The sequence below is a fragment of the Chionomys nivalis genome, chromosome 11 (assembly GCF_950005125.1).
Source record: "Chionomys nivalis chromosome 11, mChiNiv1.1, whole genome shotgun sequence".
In the NCBI taxonomy this organism is placed as follows: domain Eukaryota; kingdom Metazoa; phylum Chordata; class Mammalia; order Rodentia; family Cricetidae; genus Chionomys; species Chionomys nivalis.
Genome location: NC_080096.1, coordinates 45,260,059 through 45,273,798, shown reverse-complemented (window position 1 = coordinate 45,273,798; position 13,740 = coordinate 45,260,059). Strand labels below are relative to the sequence as shown.

The window sequence follows — 13,740 nt, the reverse complement described above, 5'->3', positions numbered from 1 at the left end:
TGCGTGAAGGTCTGGAGAGGTCAGAGTGTGAAGCTGTGAAGGTGAAGCCTGGATGGCTTAGAGACCCCAAGATGTTGGAGATGCCAGAATCATGGGATGCCTGCACAGGAAAGCTGCTAACAGGGGGTGGAGCCAGTCCAAGAAAGAGAACTGTGTTGCAGTCAACAAAGCTGAAAGGAGTTGGAGATCTGAAGAGCATTTTGACATCAGAAGGATGCAGAGTTTGGAGTTTGCCCAGCTGGTTTTTCAGTTTTCCTTTGGTCCCGCTTAAATGTAAGGAATAAAAATGGTTAAAAATACTTAATGTATTAGTATATATTAAAATTATTCAGAGGTTTAATTATCTGAGGTTTAATTCTTAAAAGTGAAACAAAAATAAACAAATCAGTTTATTTTTCTCTGGCTTTTTAGAAGACAGATACTCCTACTAAAGACTGATGATAAAATCAGCAAATTATTGCAGATACTTAAATTACACTAATTCATGTTTAAAAATCATCAATAAATAAGTTTTATTGCACTAGAAGGAGAGTATGGCTTTGTCATGTATATTAAACAAGATAAATGCATTATTAGCAATAAGACAGGCTCTATGCTGGTATGACTAAGGCTGTCTTTGTTTAATTTGTAATACATCTACATGGTATGACTTAGGCATACTCACCTATGAGGAATTGTAATGGTCTACAAGCCAGATAAGTAAGAAGGGCTACATGGACGATGACAGTGGGGCATTCTATTAGAGATGTTGACACTAGAGGAGGAATCAGGCTGTAAGACTGAGCCCCAGGTGACATCAATACTGGGGTCCCAGGAAGCATATTTCAACCCAAGAATAGGGGATGATGAGTGGGGATTAGCCAGAAGAACTGAGGGTCAAGGTAGAGATTTGCTTTCAAGAACAAGATGGAAGCTTGGTTACTAAGGTGAGTTCTGAAGCCAGAATGCTTTATCAACTAAGCTCAGAATTCATCCTGGACTTAAAGTTCTGGGTCACAACTTGTAAGAACTAAATTCAGACTTCCTATTTACCATCTTGTGACACACGGTCCATCTTCCTCTCATACTGAATGGCATGTTCATTTGACTATCAGTGTGCACCGTGGTAGACAGGGTAGAAGTTCTAGCTAGTTAGCATGCAATTCATGCCTTATTTGCCTGCTTGGGATCTGTGTGAAGTTGTGTAACCTCAAAGCTTTTGTTTTCTTACTTATGAGATGCAAACAAGGACTTTGAACTGGGCGTGGCGACCCATGCCTGCAATCTTAGCATTTGGAAGTAGAGGCAGGAACACAAGATCAGCCTCAGCTGTGCAGTGAGTTCAAAATCAGCTAAGACTCCATGAAACTGTGTGTCAAAAATATAAAACAGAACAAAAAAGAAAAAAAGAAAAGAAAATCTTCTCAGCAAGTTATTGTTAAGATGAATATATAACACTTGACACGGTTCCTGGCACCAGGTTCATTAGAATTTCTATTTTATTTCTGAGTAGTTACCAGGTAGGAAAGGACGACTTTAAATTTGCCTAAAGGATTGATTGTCCAGCCTTAGCCGGCTCATACTTCTCCTCATCTGACCGTGCCTTCAGCAGACTGTTCTTGGCTTCTTCCATTGTGTGGGTCAGCCTAACTGAACTGGGTGGCATTCCTATTATGAGGATCAGCAAAACCCTGTAATATGCCTGCCGAGAAACATAACCTCCGAAGTCCTACCGCTAGCCGTCAGTTTAATACACTAATCAATTTGCCTAGCTTTGAATGTGACTTATCACCCTTGAATACAATAGGCTTCTCTCTTTCTCTGCAGATATGAGTCTTTTGTGAAAGCGTGAGCATTGTGCTAAAAGCAAGATAGAACAAGCTTTTAAAATAAGAGGAGTTAAAGCGAAAAATTGTTCTCTTTAATGACGACTTTTTAGATCCACGTGTAATGTTATGGTTGAAAAATCACATATAGACAAGCTGCTTTCTAATTTCTTTCTTTGGGCTTGTTAAACTCACGTTTCCCTTCGATTTTACATGTGTCTATCAGATTTAGCCATATTTCAAAACATGTGACTTACAGAGAAAAACCTGTATACATAATTACTTACAAAATTATTGAGGATTTTGAAATCATTCTCAGGGAAAAAAAAAGACCACGTTTATGAATAATGAAATTACTTGTGGGATAACTGAATAATTAATGACAAGCGGTGAGCCACCACGAGAAGACGGATTATGGCTTCAGATGGTGTACAATATTTAAAATGAGGAGCGATGCTCTTCAGTAAGGTTAGTGCTTCCCCTGACCCTGGGTCACTGAAAAATGGGAAGGAAATGGAAAAGTGGGGATTGAAATGCTCTCGGCATTGAGCAGAGTTAGCACTTAGACCAAAGCTTTACTAACCATTGTTGGCAGTGGCATAATGCTTAGCTCTCAACCTCTGCATGGCACAAGCAGATCTGTTTCATTGTCGAGTGAAGAGGAGGAAGAACAACCACACTTTATAGTGGGCAGAATGACAGCGTTGGATCATGAGAAATTTCCTTCATCGTTAATCAGTTAGTGTGTTGATTGGCTCCTTGTTGTGTGCACAGCACTGGATACTCAGCATAGCTGAGGAAAATGCAAAGGCTTAATGAGAGCATTGGGTAAAAAGAATTCTTTCCTGTGTATCAACGCATGTCATTTTAACAGCATTCTTGTGAGGAAGCAGTATAGCGGCTATAATTGCTCCGACTCTATAGGAAGGTGATGAAGGTCTTCTAGGGTTTAATGCTTTGGGCAAGACCCACAGAGTTAGATTTGGTTCCACCTCTTCATCCACAGGCAAGGATACGTACTGAGACAGCTCCTGAGCATAGAGCATGCTGACAAGCAAAACAAAAGCCCTGCTTCTCTAGAGCTTGTATACCACAGGGACCACAGAAATGGAATTCTCAAAGGAAACACTAGGCTCTGGGTTGCAGAGAAGCGAAGGGCATGGACAACTAGGAAGGGCAGTCCTTTCCACTGCTGTGCTCTCGGAGAACAGAGGGGTTCTTGTGCGACTTGGGAGACAGGGAAGTGTCAACAGCCAGAGGAACCAAGGAGCTGCAGCAATGTGGGAGGCGGTAGTGAGAAACGGAGACCATGTCCCACGGTAGGAGGCATAGAGCTGGGATTTCAGAAAGCAGCACTGAGGAGTTTTGTGTGTGTGAGAGGAATCTTAAAAAGCAAGAGTAGGACAGGGTCATGTTTATAATATGTGAAGGCAGGGACACGATAGCAGCTTTAAAAACCAACTTAACGCATTCCTCTTCTTGAATCGTGCAGTGTAGTTATTATGGCCATCATAATAACTGCAGACTTTCCTGAACTATTCTTTTTTTTTTTTTTTTTTTTTTTTGTATTTATCCCAGTACTCGGGAGGCAGAGAAAGGCAGATATCTGTGTGTTTGAGGCCAGCCTGGTCTATAGAGCGAGTTTCATGACACACTCTAAAGCTACAGAGAAACCCTGTCTCAAATCAAAAAAAAAAAAAAAAAAGAAAAAGAAAACAAAAGAAAGAAAGAGAGAGAGAGAGAGAGAGAGAAAACCTAAATAGAAAAGGATTTTTTTTATTTGTTTTTTGTTTTGTTTTGTTTTGGTGATTGAGATACTTTTTATCAGCTCTCTTTCTACAATTCTAAAATACTTCATTGTCTCTTGGAGATGCTGTGTTAGGTTTCCTAAGTATTGCATACGTAGAGCGAGAAATGGAAACCACGGTAACTGTTTTCTTTTCAGCTTGCCCCAAATCATTCCCTCTAAACTCATTTTCTCTTCATGCTACAGTCTCATCTTTATCCCGCGCTTCATTTATTTTCAAATATTACTGCAAGATCTGGAGATTACTCGGCTATTTTATAATTCAAAGAATAATACAGATAAAGAGTTTTACATATTCTGAATCTTCCTAACTTGAGGTTCTGGCTAGTTTTTGACAGAAGCTAGGGTCACCTGAGAGGAGGTAACCTCAATGGACAGAATGCCTCCATAAGATCAAAATGTATGAAAATTGTGGGGGATTTTCTTAATTAGTGATTGGTGGGGGAGAGACAAGCCTATTGTGGGTGGTGCCATCCTGAGACTGGTGATCTTGGGATCTATAAGAAAGCAGGCTGAGCAAGCCATGGGGAGCAGCATCCCTCCATGGCCCCTCCTGACTCCAGGTTCCTAACCTGTTTGAGTTCCTGCCTTAGCTTTGGTCATGATATTAATGGACTTGCCTCTGAAACTGTAAGCCACCCTACCTCATTTAAGTGCTTTTTTTTATAAGAGTTACCTTAGTCATATTGTCTTTTCGCAGTAATAGAAGAGTGTCTAAGAGAGCCTGTGTACCAGGGAGTAGTGTATTGCTGTCATAGGCCTGACAATGCTTTTTGTTGGAGGAATATGGAATACTTTAGGACTTTAGAGTAGAAAAGGAAATGTGGCCATGTTGGAGAAAAGGTGTGGCCTTGCTGGAGAAAGAGTGTTGCTGGGGTAGGCTTTGAAACCCATGCCAGGCATAGTGTCTCTCTCTGTCTCTGCTTGCTGCCCATAGATCAGGCTGTAGCTCTTAGCTACTTTTCCAGCACGGGCTTCCCCCCACTGCCATGCTCCCTACCATGATGGTAACTCATCTCTGATACTGAAAGAGAGCTCTCATTTAAGTGCTTTCTTTTGTAAGAGTTGCCTTGGTCAAGGTATCTCTTCACAACAGCGGAACAGTGACAAAGACAGTTATCTAAGAGACGAGGGTTCATTCTTATCCCATACTCATCTAGAACTCATTATGTATCCCAGGCTTGTCTTAAACTCATGGTAATCCTCTTGTTTTAGCCTTTCCCGGTGCTGTGATTACAGGTGTGAGTCACCATGCCTGGCCCAAAACACTAAAGAAGGGGGTTATGCATTAGGTACCGAGACTCCTCAGCCTGAGTGGTTGTAGATGGTTATAGAAGAAAACAGAAAGAGATTTGTCCATTGTATTTCAGTTCAAGGTCATTGATGCAATTGAAGAATAACAATTATTAACAAAATTCAAGAGCCGCTTACTTTGTAGATTTCTGAAGATTTGTTGTATCCATCTTTTTCTCTTTTCATTATCAAAGGATGAATGCTGTTTCTCTTATTTGTATATTTCTTTCATTACACAGGGTTTATAAAATGCAATGACAAAGAAAAATGTAGTTGACTTGCCATCCCTGAAACATCAGTATTTTTGACTCCACAAATGTTTATATATAGCATGGTTACTACAGGACACGTAAAGTTGATGCCCTTGTCTTTCCATCTTTGTTCCTTTATTGGGTACATTTGAAACCAGGCCAGGGAAGAAACAATACAGCAATTTCTCAGCTTCTTTTAATGATTGGCCAACAGAGTCTGGTAATACGGGCCACTAAGGTGGCACCTTGACTACATTCACTCAGACTTGACAAAGGCAACTGATAACCAAGGCTACCAACGCAGTGTAAGACCAGTTATTCTGTTTGCTTCTTCTAATCCATTCTCTGTCCTCTGGAGATGGCCTCTAGGAAGTTTTTTTAGGGCCTAAAATATTTACAGCTTCCACGTATCATGTCCTGAAACATTGCTCAATCTGCTAGGTCATGAGGTCTCATGAATGCTTAGAGATCTGTCGTTTCTCCTTATGTCTACCATGAGAAAATACAAAGAGAAACCACAGTTAATGGACCAGGAAATAAGCCCTTACTAAACCTGCCTGTGTCTTGATCTTGGACTTTCTAGCACTTAGAACAATGAGAACAAAGTTTCTGTTGGGATTATTTTGTTTGTGTTTTAACAAACAAAGCTTGCCTGAAGATCAAAATACAGAGCTAAACCACTAGAGGACAGGGAGTGGTGGCACACACCTGTAATCCCAGCACTTAGGAGATAGAGGCAGAGGGATCTCTGTTAGTTCAAGGACCCCTGGGCAACACTGAATCTGTCTAAAAGAGAAACAGAGCTCACTTAGGACCACACACCTTTAATCTCAGCACTAGGGAGGTAGAGACAGGAGTGATATGTCTGGGTGGAGAGGGGAATATAAGGTGGAAGGAGACAGAAACTCAGTGAGTCTGAGGTTTGGTGGAGACAGATGCAGTCTAGAGATGCGGTCTGAGGACAGAATGGCCCCTTCAGTCTGAGCATTGGTAGAGGTAAAAGGTCTCTCTAGTGGCTGATCACTCTGCTTCTCTGACCTTCAGCATCATCCTCTATATCTGACTCTGGGTTTGTATTAAGACCCACTAGAATTTGGGCTACAAGTTTTTTGGTTTATAAGCCACTATTCTGTGGTGTTTTGCGTAACAAGCCCAAACTGGACAAGGTACTCCCTGCCCTCTTAATTTCTGTTGATTTTGGTCCATGGGTACCAATTCAAGAGAAAAGAGTTGGAAGGAGCGGAATGGACATTGGTTACCTACCTTCTTTGCTCTCACATCTGGGATTCTGCAGACTCTGTGGTCCTCTGTGAAGAAGAGGCAGTTGGTACCATCATCTCTGTCTCTGGTTCTTTGCAGGTTTCACCAGCTCTGTGCCATCCCTGAGACACATTAGGCCTCAGGGTGATAACAGTTCTGCCTTGCTGCTAGTTTCGGGGTCCTTTGGTGTCCTTAGTTTTCTGAACACGAGAGCATCTCCGTAAGACCCCCTTCTTCCCTCTTGGTGTTCGTGTTGATCCTGGATGCTCTGCTGTATCACATGGATCCAGTCTTCCTACCTGGTGAAGGGCTTGGCTCTCAAAAACCACCTCTGCCTTTTGCTCTCATCAAGGTCCTTTCCACTTCTGGGTGGCCTACAGGAAAGGAATAAGAACTGTGAAGGTGCAGAGAGCATGAAAGCATAGTCACCGAGATTCAACTTGAGGCAACCATTGGTTGAGGTCGTTGTTTGGACTATACCAACGCCCAGCATTTCCTCTACCAGACTAGTTTCCTTGCCCTTATGTCCACAGATATGGACCCTGAGAATTGTTCTTTCATCTTTGAGGTATGATGAGCTCTGTTACAGAGTCTGTTTAATGAAGAGGGTAACTTAAAACACCATTTCTTAAAAAAAAAATCCATGTACTAATTAGAATAAATATCAATTGTCTTACTTTATACCAGCTTTAGCTGTAGGACCTGCTGTGGGAATAGCTTGAATTTTGTTTGAACCTTCCCAGTCTGTTTTCCTTTATGGGTTTTACTCCTGTGCTAACCTGTGCACTTGAAATGACCTAAAAGTACCAATCAAAGAGATTATACAAATTTATGCCAACTACTCCAACAAACATTTTAAAATATGATATTTTTGGAGGTGTTTGGCATGTGTATATTTTTACTGTAGGAATGGCATTATAAACCAAAAGAACTCCCTAGAATAATGGCAAAATATTCTTCATCCTTGTGCCAATTGAACTAATGAGCACTTTCAGAGAATTTACACTTAAGTCATTTAAAGGAAAAGCAGACCTATATGCATGAGTTATCACTGGTGGTGATCAATTGAAGGAGAAATGCCACTCAGTATTGGAAAGTCTGCCAGTGTCATCGCCTTGTTAAGAAGAGCTCTGCCGGTGGGACACAGCATCTGTAAGCAGAGCACGAGGCTGCTTTTTATGCAGAGCTTTAGGATACATAGAGTCTGGGATTTGAAGCCCTTGTGAGGTTCAATGATGGGCTGAGCATATATTTTAAGAGAATGATAACTGGTGGCCATCTCCTGCTAATTGGCTTTCTTTAGAAGTAGGCTCCCAGTCACGGGGCAGGGGGAGTGTTTGTCATTGGCTGGCTTTGAGAATCTCCATCTGCTATTATTGGTTAGACTGCATCTGGAAGCAAGGCTATCGAAGTGTGTTATTGACCAGTTATGCGAGTTAAAATCCAAAAGGATTGGCTCTTAACACCACAGGGAGAAAATAGCCTTTTCCTAGAAGTTTAAGAATGTTTTATTCTCAGCAATATGTTCTCTAATAGCATAGTCTATTAACACGCAAGTGATTAGCAAAATTATGACAAAGACATAATGGCATGCTATACAACTAATAACCATCATTAATATTAAAGAGCTGCATAGTAAAAGGTTTATAATCAAAAGTAGGCTAGAATGGCTTTTTAATTAAACTTTCTGGCTAGTGGCAACTATTTGAAAAATAGTGTGTACATGTAAAAGAGCCAACTCACAGGAGATGGATAAAGGGCATTCTCATTATTTTGTTTTCATGTATTCTTGTATTTAGACACACATGCATCTACATGTATATAATGCTTTTCAATAAAGATTTTCAAAGAGAAAAGGAGCATTTGAAGGAATAGGTGCTCTGCTATGCTTTGAATATGGGCCGTCTCCTCTGAAACTCGTGCTGGTGTTTGATTGTTGCAAAGTTGGGAGCATCTGGTCAGAAGCATTTAGGTTGTAAGGGCAGAATCTTTGTGAACAGACTAAAGCCTATCTCATGGGCACGTGTATTGGTACTCTGAAAGTGGGTTGTTAAACAGAAATCAAAGATGTCCTTTGTGTTTTATATCAGACACACACATACACACAGAATAAAAAATGTATTAGAGTTATCTCGAGAAACAGAACAACAGAATGACTACGGATTAAAGGGGATTTATTAGATTGGCTTACACAATACAGAGTGGGTAATTCAACAATGGCTGTCTGGTACAAGAGAGGCAAGACCCAGCAGTTGCTCAGTACATCTGCTGGGGTGCCTCAGCTCTCCCATTCTGACACTGAAGGCCTGAAGGATTCTTGGAGAGCCTCTGGTTCATGTTGGAAGGTCAGGGAAGCTTGTTCCCATCAGCAAAGGAAATGACACCAGCCGTGGCAGCAATAGAGCAGATATCCTAGGGAACAGGATGGAGGAAATCACTAAAGAGACACGGAAGTAAGCAGGCAGAAAGCAAACGCTTTTTCCTAGGACCTCTTTATGTCCGTGTTGATACCAGAATGTACCACCCACGTTTAGGGTGGGTCTCCATACTTTAATTAAACCTAATCAACAAAATCCCCCACAGGTGTATTTAGAGACTTGCACCTCTTAGTTGATTTCTGATCCAGTCAAATTGACTATCAGGATTAACCAATCATGAAAGCAAGAACCAGAAGCTGAATTGAGATTCCGCCTGGCTCTAGTCAGAATGTCTGTCATCAGGAAAAGAAATGACAGCAAATGCTGCTGCAGATGTGAGAAAAGAGGAATCATTACTCACTACTGGGAGAATGTAAACTTGTACAACAACTATGATTATCAGTGCGGAGGTTCCTCACAAAACTAAAAATAGAACTAGCATGTGGCCTACCTATACCACTCCTGGGTATACACCTGAAGGAGTCCGCGTCAGTACACTATAGAGATATTTGCATGTCCGTGTTGACTTTACTGGTTGTGATAGCTAAGAAATGGGGCCGTTCTAGATGTCCATCAACAAACAAACGGATGAAGAAAGTGTGGTACACATGCGCAATGCGGTTTTGTTCCACCGTAAAGAAGAGTGGAAAGAGTGGAAATGATTCCTCAACGGAAAGGGATGGAACTGAAGGTCACGTGAAGCAAACTAAGTCAGACTCAGAAGGAAAAATATCACATTTTGTTTCATATTCAGACCTGAGGTTTCAATGTTCCTCGGATGAAATGAGAAGGAGGACTGTGGGAGGGAAAGAACTCAGAAGTGTAGGAGACGGGGAAAGAGCAGGTAACAGAACACATGTGGCATGAATTGCGAGGAGGGGACTACTTGGAAGGGGATTCGAGATCAGCCAGATGTGGACAGAGAACACATGAAGGGAGGGGGATGGCTAATAACAAAAGGTAATGACATAGATGCATATAAACTGTAATGAAATCCACTACTCTGTAGATTAACTTAAAAATCGCTTTAAAAACCAAAACAACCTAAAATAGATAATAAATACAAAGACAAAACCAGTCCTCCCTGGTCGCGGGTGGGTCGTACACACATCGTTCTGTTACTTTTCACTTCCTACTGAAGTTCCATGGAGCCTGGAACCTATGGCTTTTGTTTTTAATCAATTTGTTTGTCATTAAGGTTTTGAGCAACCCTTCAAACTAAGTGCTCGCGTGAGCGATACTGTCTAGCAAGGGACACAGGTCTTCATGCACTTACATAGTTTAAATCGTTGAATGGAAATAAATGTCTGTTTGGTGGAATTTGTTATCATTTCAAGCATTGGCCATTCACCTTTTTTGGTGGTCTCACTAATATTTAATAGCACAGCTATTGAGTTATAGTATGATTTTATTGATAGTTTGATGAATCATTTTCTATGTGTTCACTAGCCTATGAAATGGTCAAGCTTGGTATTACAAGACATGTGTCTCCTATTTCAGTCAGAGTCTTAGTTATAATACTGACTAGATTCATTCAGTACATCCAGAATTACCTTAGTGTTTTTTTTTAACTTTATTAAAATACTGAGTTTATTTCACATGTATATTTGTCTCCCTACCATTTCCACATCTGACCACCACTATTACTATGTCCTATCATAACATTCCATACATACTTAAAACCAAGTAAAGGGTGGAGCTCCATCCTTGAAAACTAAACAGGCATTTTAGACAACACATTCTTGGCAATGGAACCTGGACAACATTTATCAAACACAGTAGGGAAAGTTCTCACTTTGTATTATAAAAAGGACAGCCAGATATATCAACTGTTACAGAAATTAAGTAAGACGGAATATTTCAAACTGTTTAAACCATTTTCTTAAAGAGACTTCCTCCACTGCCAGAGATCTTGAATAGCCTCCTGGTCAGTCATCCGGAAGCAATTCTTCACATAATTAATGAACTTGGCTTCCACTTTGGGAAGAGAGCCACCTTTTTCTATACTTGCTTGCATTTTTGCCTTAATGTCTTCTACAGAACTAGGTCCTTTTGGTGTTTTAGGGGTTTTTTCCTGTTTTTTGAAGGACTCTTGACCCTTTGATCTTGGTGTTGATGGTTTTAAGTCTTTTCCATTTTGGTTTGATTTTTGTGCATTTTTGGCTGGAGTATCTCGTACAGATTTCTTAACTGGAACTTTTTCTTCAGCTTCCTCATCATCAAAATCATCGTCGTCATCATCTTCATCATCCTCATCATCCTCATCATCTTCATCATCATCCTCATCAAGTTTTACTTTTTTCTGTGGCACCTTGTTGCCACCTCCAGGAGCAGATCGCTTTCCAGACATACTCAGCAGCTTTACATCCTCCTCATCTTCATCTTCTGACTCTGCATCTTCCTCTACAGCTACTAGATGCTGTCCACTAATGTGCACAGGCCCAGAACCACACTTCAATCTTAAGACCACAGGAGGTGTTATTTCAAATCCCCCAAGAGAAACTGTTGGCTGTACAGACATTTTCAAAGTTGCCAGTGTTACTTTAATTGGACTGCCTTCATAGTTCATTGCTTCTGCCTCTACGATGTGTAATTCGTCTTTTGCCCCAGCACCTAAACTAACCGTTCTTAGAGATAACTGGTGCTCATTCTCATCATTATCCACCTTAAAGTGATAATCTTTGTCGGCTTTTAGTTCACAACCGAAAAGGTAGTTCTGAGGCCTTAGAGGGCTCATGTCCATGTCCATGGAGTCTTCCATGAGGTGAAGGCGCGTTCTTCGGTGGCAGAGAAGTCGGCCGGAGGGTTCTGCCTGCTGCTCCTCAGAACAGGCACGCAGGACGGAATCACGCCAGGGCTACCTTAGTGTTTTTATAGATGAAAAATGTACACACTTTTCCATTTAAGGAATCCTACATCTGAATTTCCAAGGTCCCCATATAAAAATAGCTAGCATCTATATAAGTTGCGATAGAGGACATAGGTGATATTAAAAAGAACGCTATTTTTACTTCTCATTGTTGGAAATGATAACGTCTTCCAGGGATCAGGCCATTGTAGGAGTCGTTAATAGAACTAAACATGCCTCTGTAACTTCTGACATGGGACTTTGGGATTTGACTGTCCCCTGCATCTCTAATATAGCTTTGCTGTTCTCATTAGCATGAATCCTGTTTTGGATTGCAGTTTATCTATTTGTACCCCAACATTAAGAGTTTCTCTTAATGAAACTCAAGCTTCCAATTCTGCAGTTTTGCTTTTTAAGGTCAAGCAAAACCATAGATCATAGAATGGTAGAACTGGACGAAATGGATCTAGCATCCAGTTGCTGTGCTGGCAAAGGAGCCGAGGCTTGCGAGGCTCACATACTTCCTGATGATGGTAGTGACCCAGTCAGGATGGAACCCATGTTATCTGCCCCCAAGCCTTCGAATCAGAGAGTCTCATAATGCCATGCAACTCAAACACGCATGACATGAACATTTGAAGCTACCATGGTCGAGTCACTGTTTCAACAGAACAGGGTCTTGCTTTACTGTTAAAGACAATCAGGAAAGAAAACACAGCCTAACGCCTGTTTATGGCCTTTGCTCAGGTTTTGGATCCTGGTATCCCCTTATCTTGGGCTTCTGAATACTTGACAGTATTTTAAAACAGACAAGATCACATGTGAGGAATGAATTCTCTTCGCCTCACCTCCTTGCTCACATATCGCATCCCCCTCGTCCCATCCCCTGCTTCCTTCCTACATGGGTTTATTTTTTAACTTGAGGTTCTCATACTTCACTTCCATCTGTTATCTTTTCATCTTCCGCCGCTCCCTGCACACCAGTTTTTTTCTTCTTTACAAATAGTCTTCAGCAAAAGCAATGCCAGGAGTCTTGCATTCCCCTTGTTTCAATGTTTGATCCCCTTTCTTCTGTTTCTATATAGCCAGGCTTCATGAGGAAATTACCTACGTTTACCCTATTCATTAGCTCAAATTCCCTCCTCAGCCAGTTTTGTCATCAGTTTCTATAATTAGACTTTTCGTAAATAAAGAAAATACTCATTGTCAACAAGTATACAAATAATATCCAGCATATGAGAGTATATTAATATAATTCAGACATAAGATGGAGTGTATGTAAGGGTTTGTTTTACATTTCCAAAGTAAGGAGGGGCGAATTGCTGGTGGCAGTCCTGGAAGGGAAGTGTGTGGGAGGCATTATTTGAAGGAAATATTCTTCCATGTGTATATTTTTCCCCACAAGCATATAAATGACTCATAGCTATCTCCCACATAAATTGCACTTATAGATAAAGATGAGGTAGACTTAGTTAGCAAGAACTGATATTTCTAAATATATCAAAATGAAAAGTTCTTTGGAAAGTTAAAAACAGGTCAATATGAGAAACAGAAATTTAGTATTTCCACTAAACAGTTCCAATTCCATGCTGTGTTTCCAAAGAGGTAGATACTGAAGATTGATGGAACTAGTGGAGAGTCCAGAGCATTCCCACACATGTATGATAAGTGCTTCTCTAAGGACCGTGCCTCAGTAATTCAGTGATGAATGGAGAGTCCAGAGCATTCCCACACATGTATGAGAAGTGCTTCTCTAAGGACCGTGCTTCAGTAATTCAGTGATGAATGGGAGCATTGTCCCAACCACTATGGGATGCCTGGCACATAGAGAGAAAGAAATTTAACTCAGATAACAACTTATTCCATGTCCAAAAATAAACATAGACAACACACACATTAATCTAAATAAATATTTATAGAAAAATATATAGGAAAGTAATCTACATTCTCTGTGTTAATATTTTTCTTGGAATATGCATAATGCTTTCAATATGAATCTGTTGGAACTCATCAAACTTAAAAAATGCTTCTGCTGCAAAAACACTTTTAAGATCATCAG

General features: G+C 40.7%; 2 protein-coding genes across 2 annotated transcripts in view; one reads left to right on the top strand and one right to left on the bottom strand.

The window, feature by feature from the left end:
* Positions 1-13,740, top strand: part of Pde4b (phosphodiesterase 4B) — a 533,851-nt gene that overhangs the window by 57,651 nt on the left and 462,460 nt on the right. The window lies entirely within an intron of this gene.
* LOC130884434 (nucleophosmin) lies at positions 10,411-11,678 on the bottom strand. The gene has a single exon (XM_057785533.1). The coding sequence runs from the start codon at positions 11,592-11,594 to the stop codon at positions 10,716-10,718; it is 879 nt and encodes a 292-aa protein (XP_057641516.1). The 5' UTR covers positions 11,595-11,678; the 3' UTR covers positions 10,411-10,715.

Excerpts from the sequence above, each read along its gene's own strand:
- LOC130884434 (XM_057785533.1), bottom strand. The coding sequence starts at position 11,594 with ATGGAAGACTCCATGGACATGGACATGAGCCCTCTAAGGCCTCAGAAC.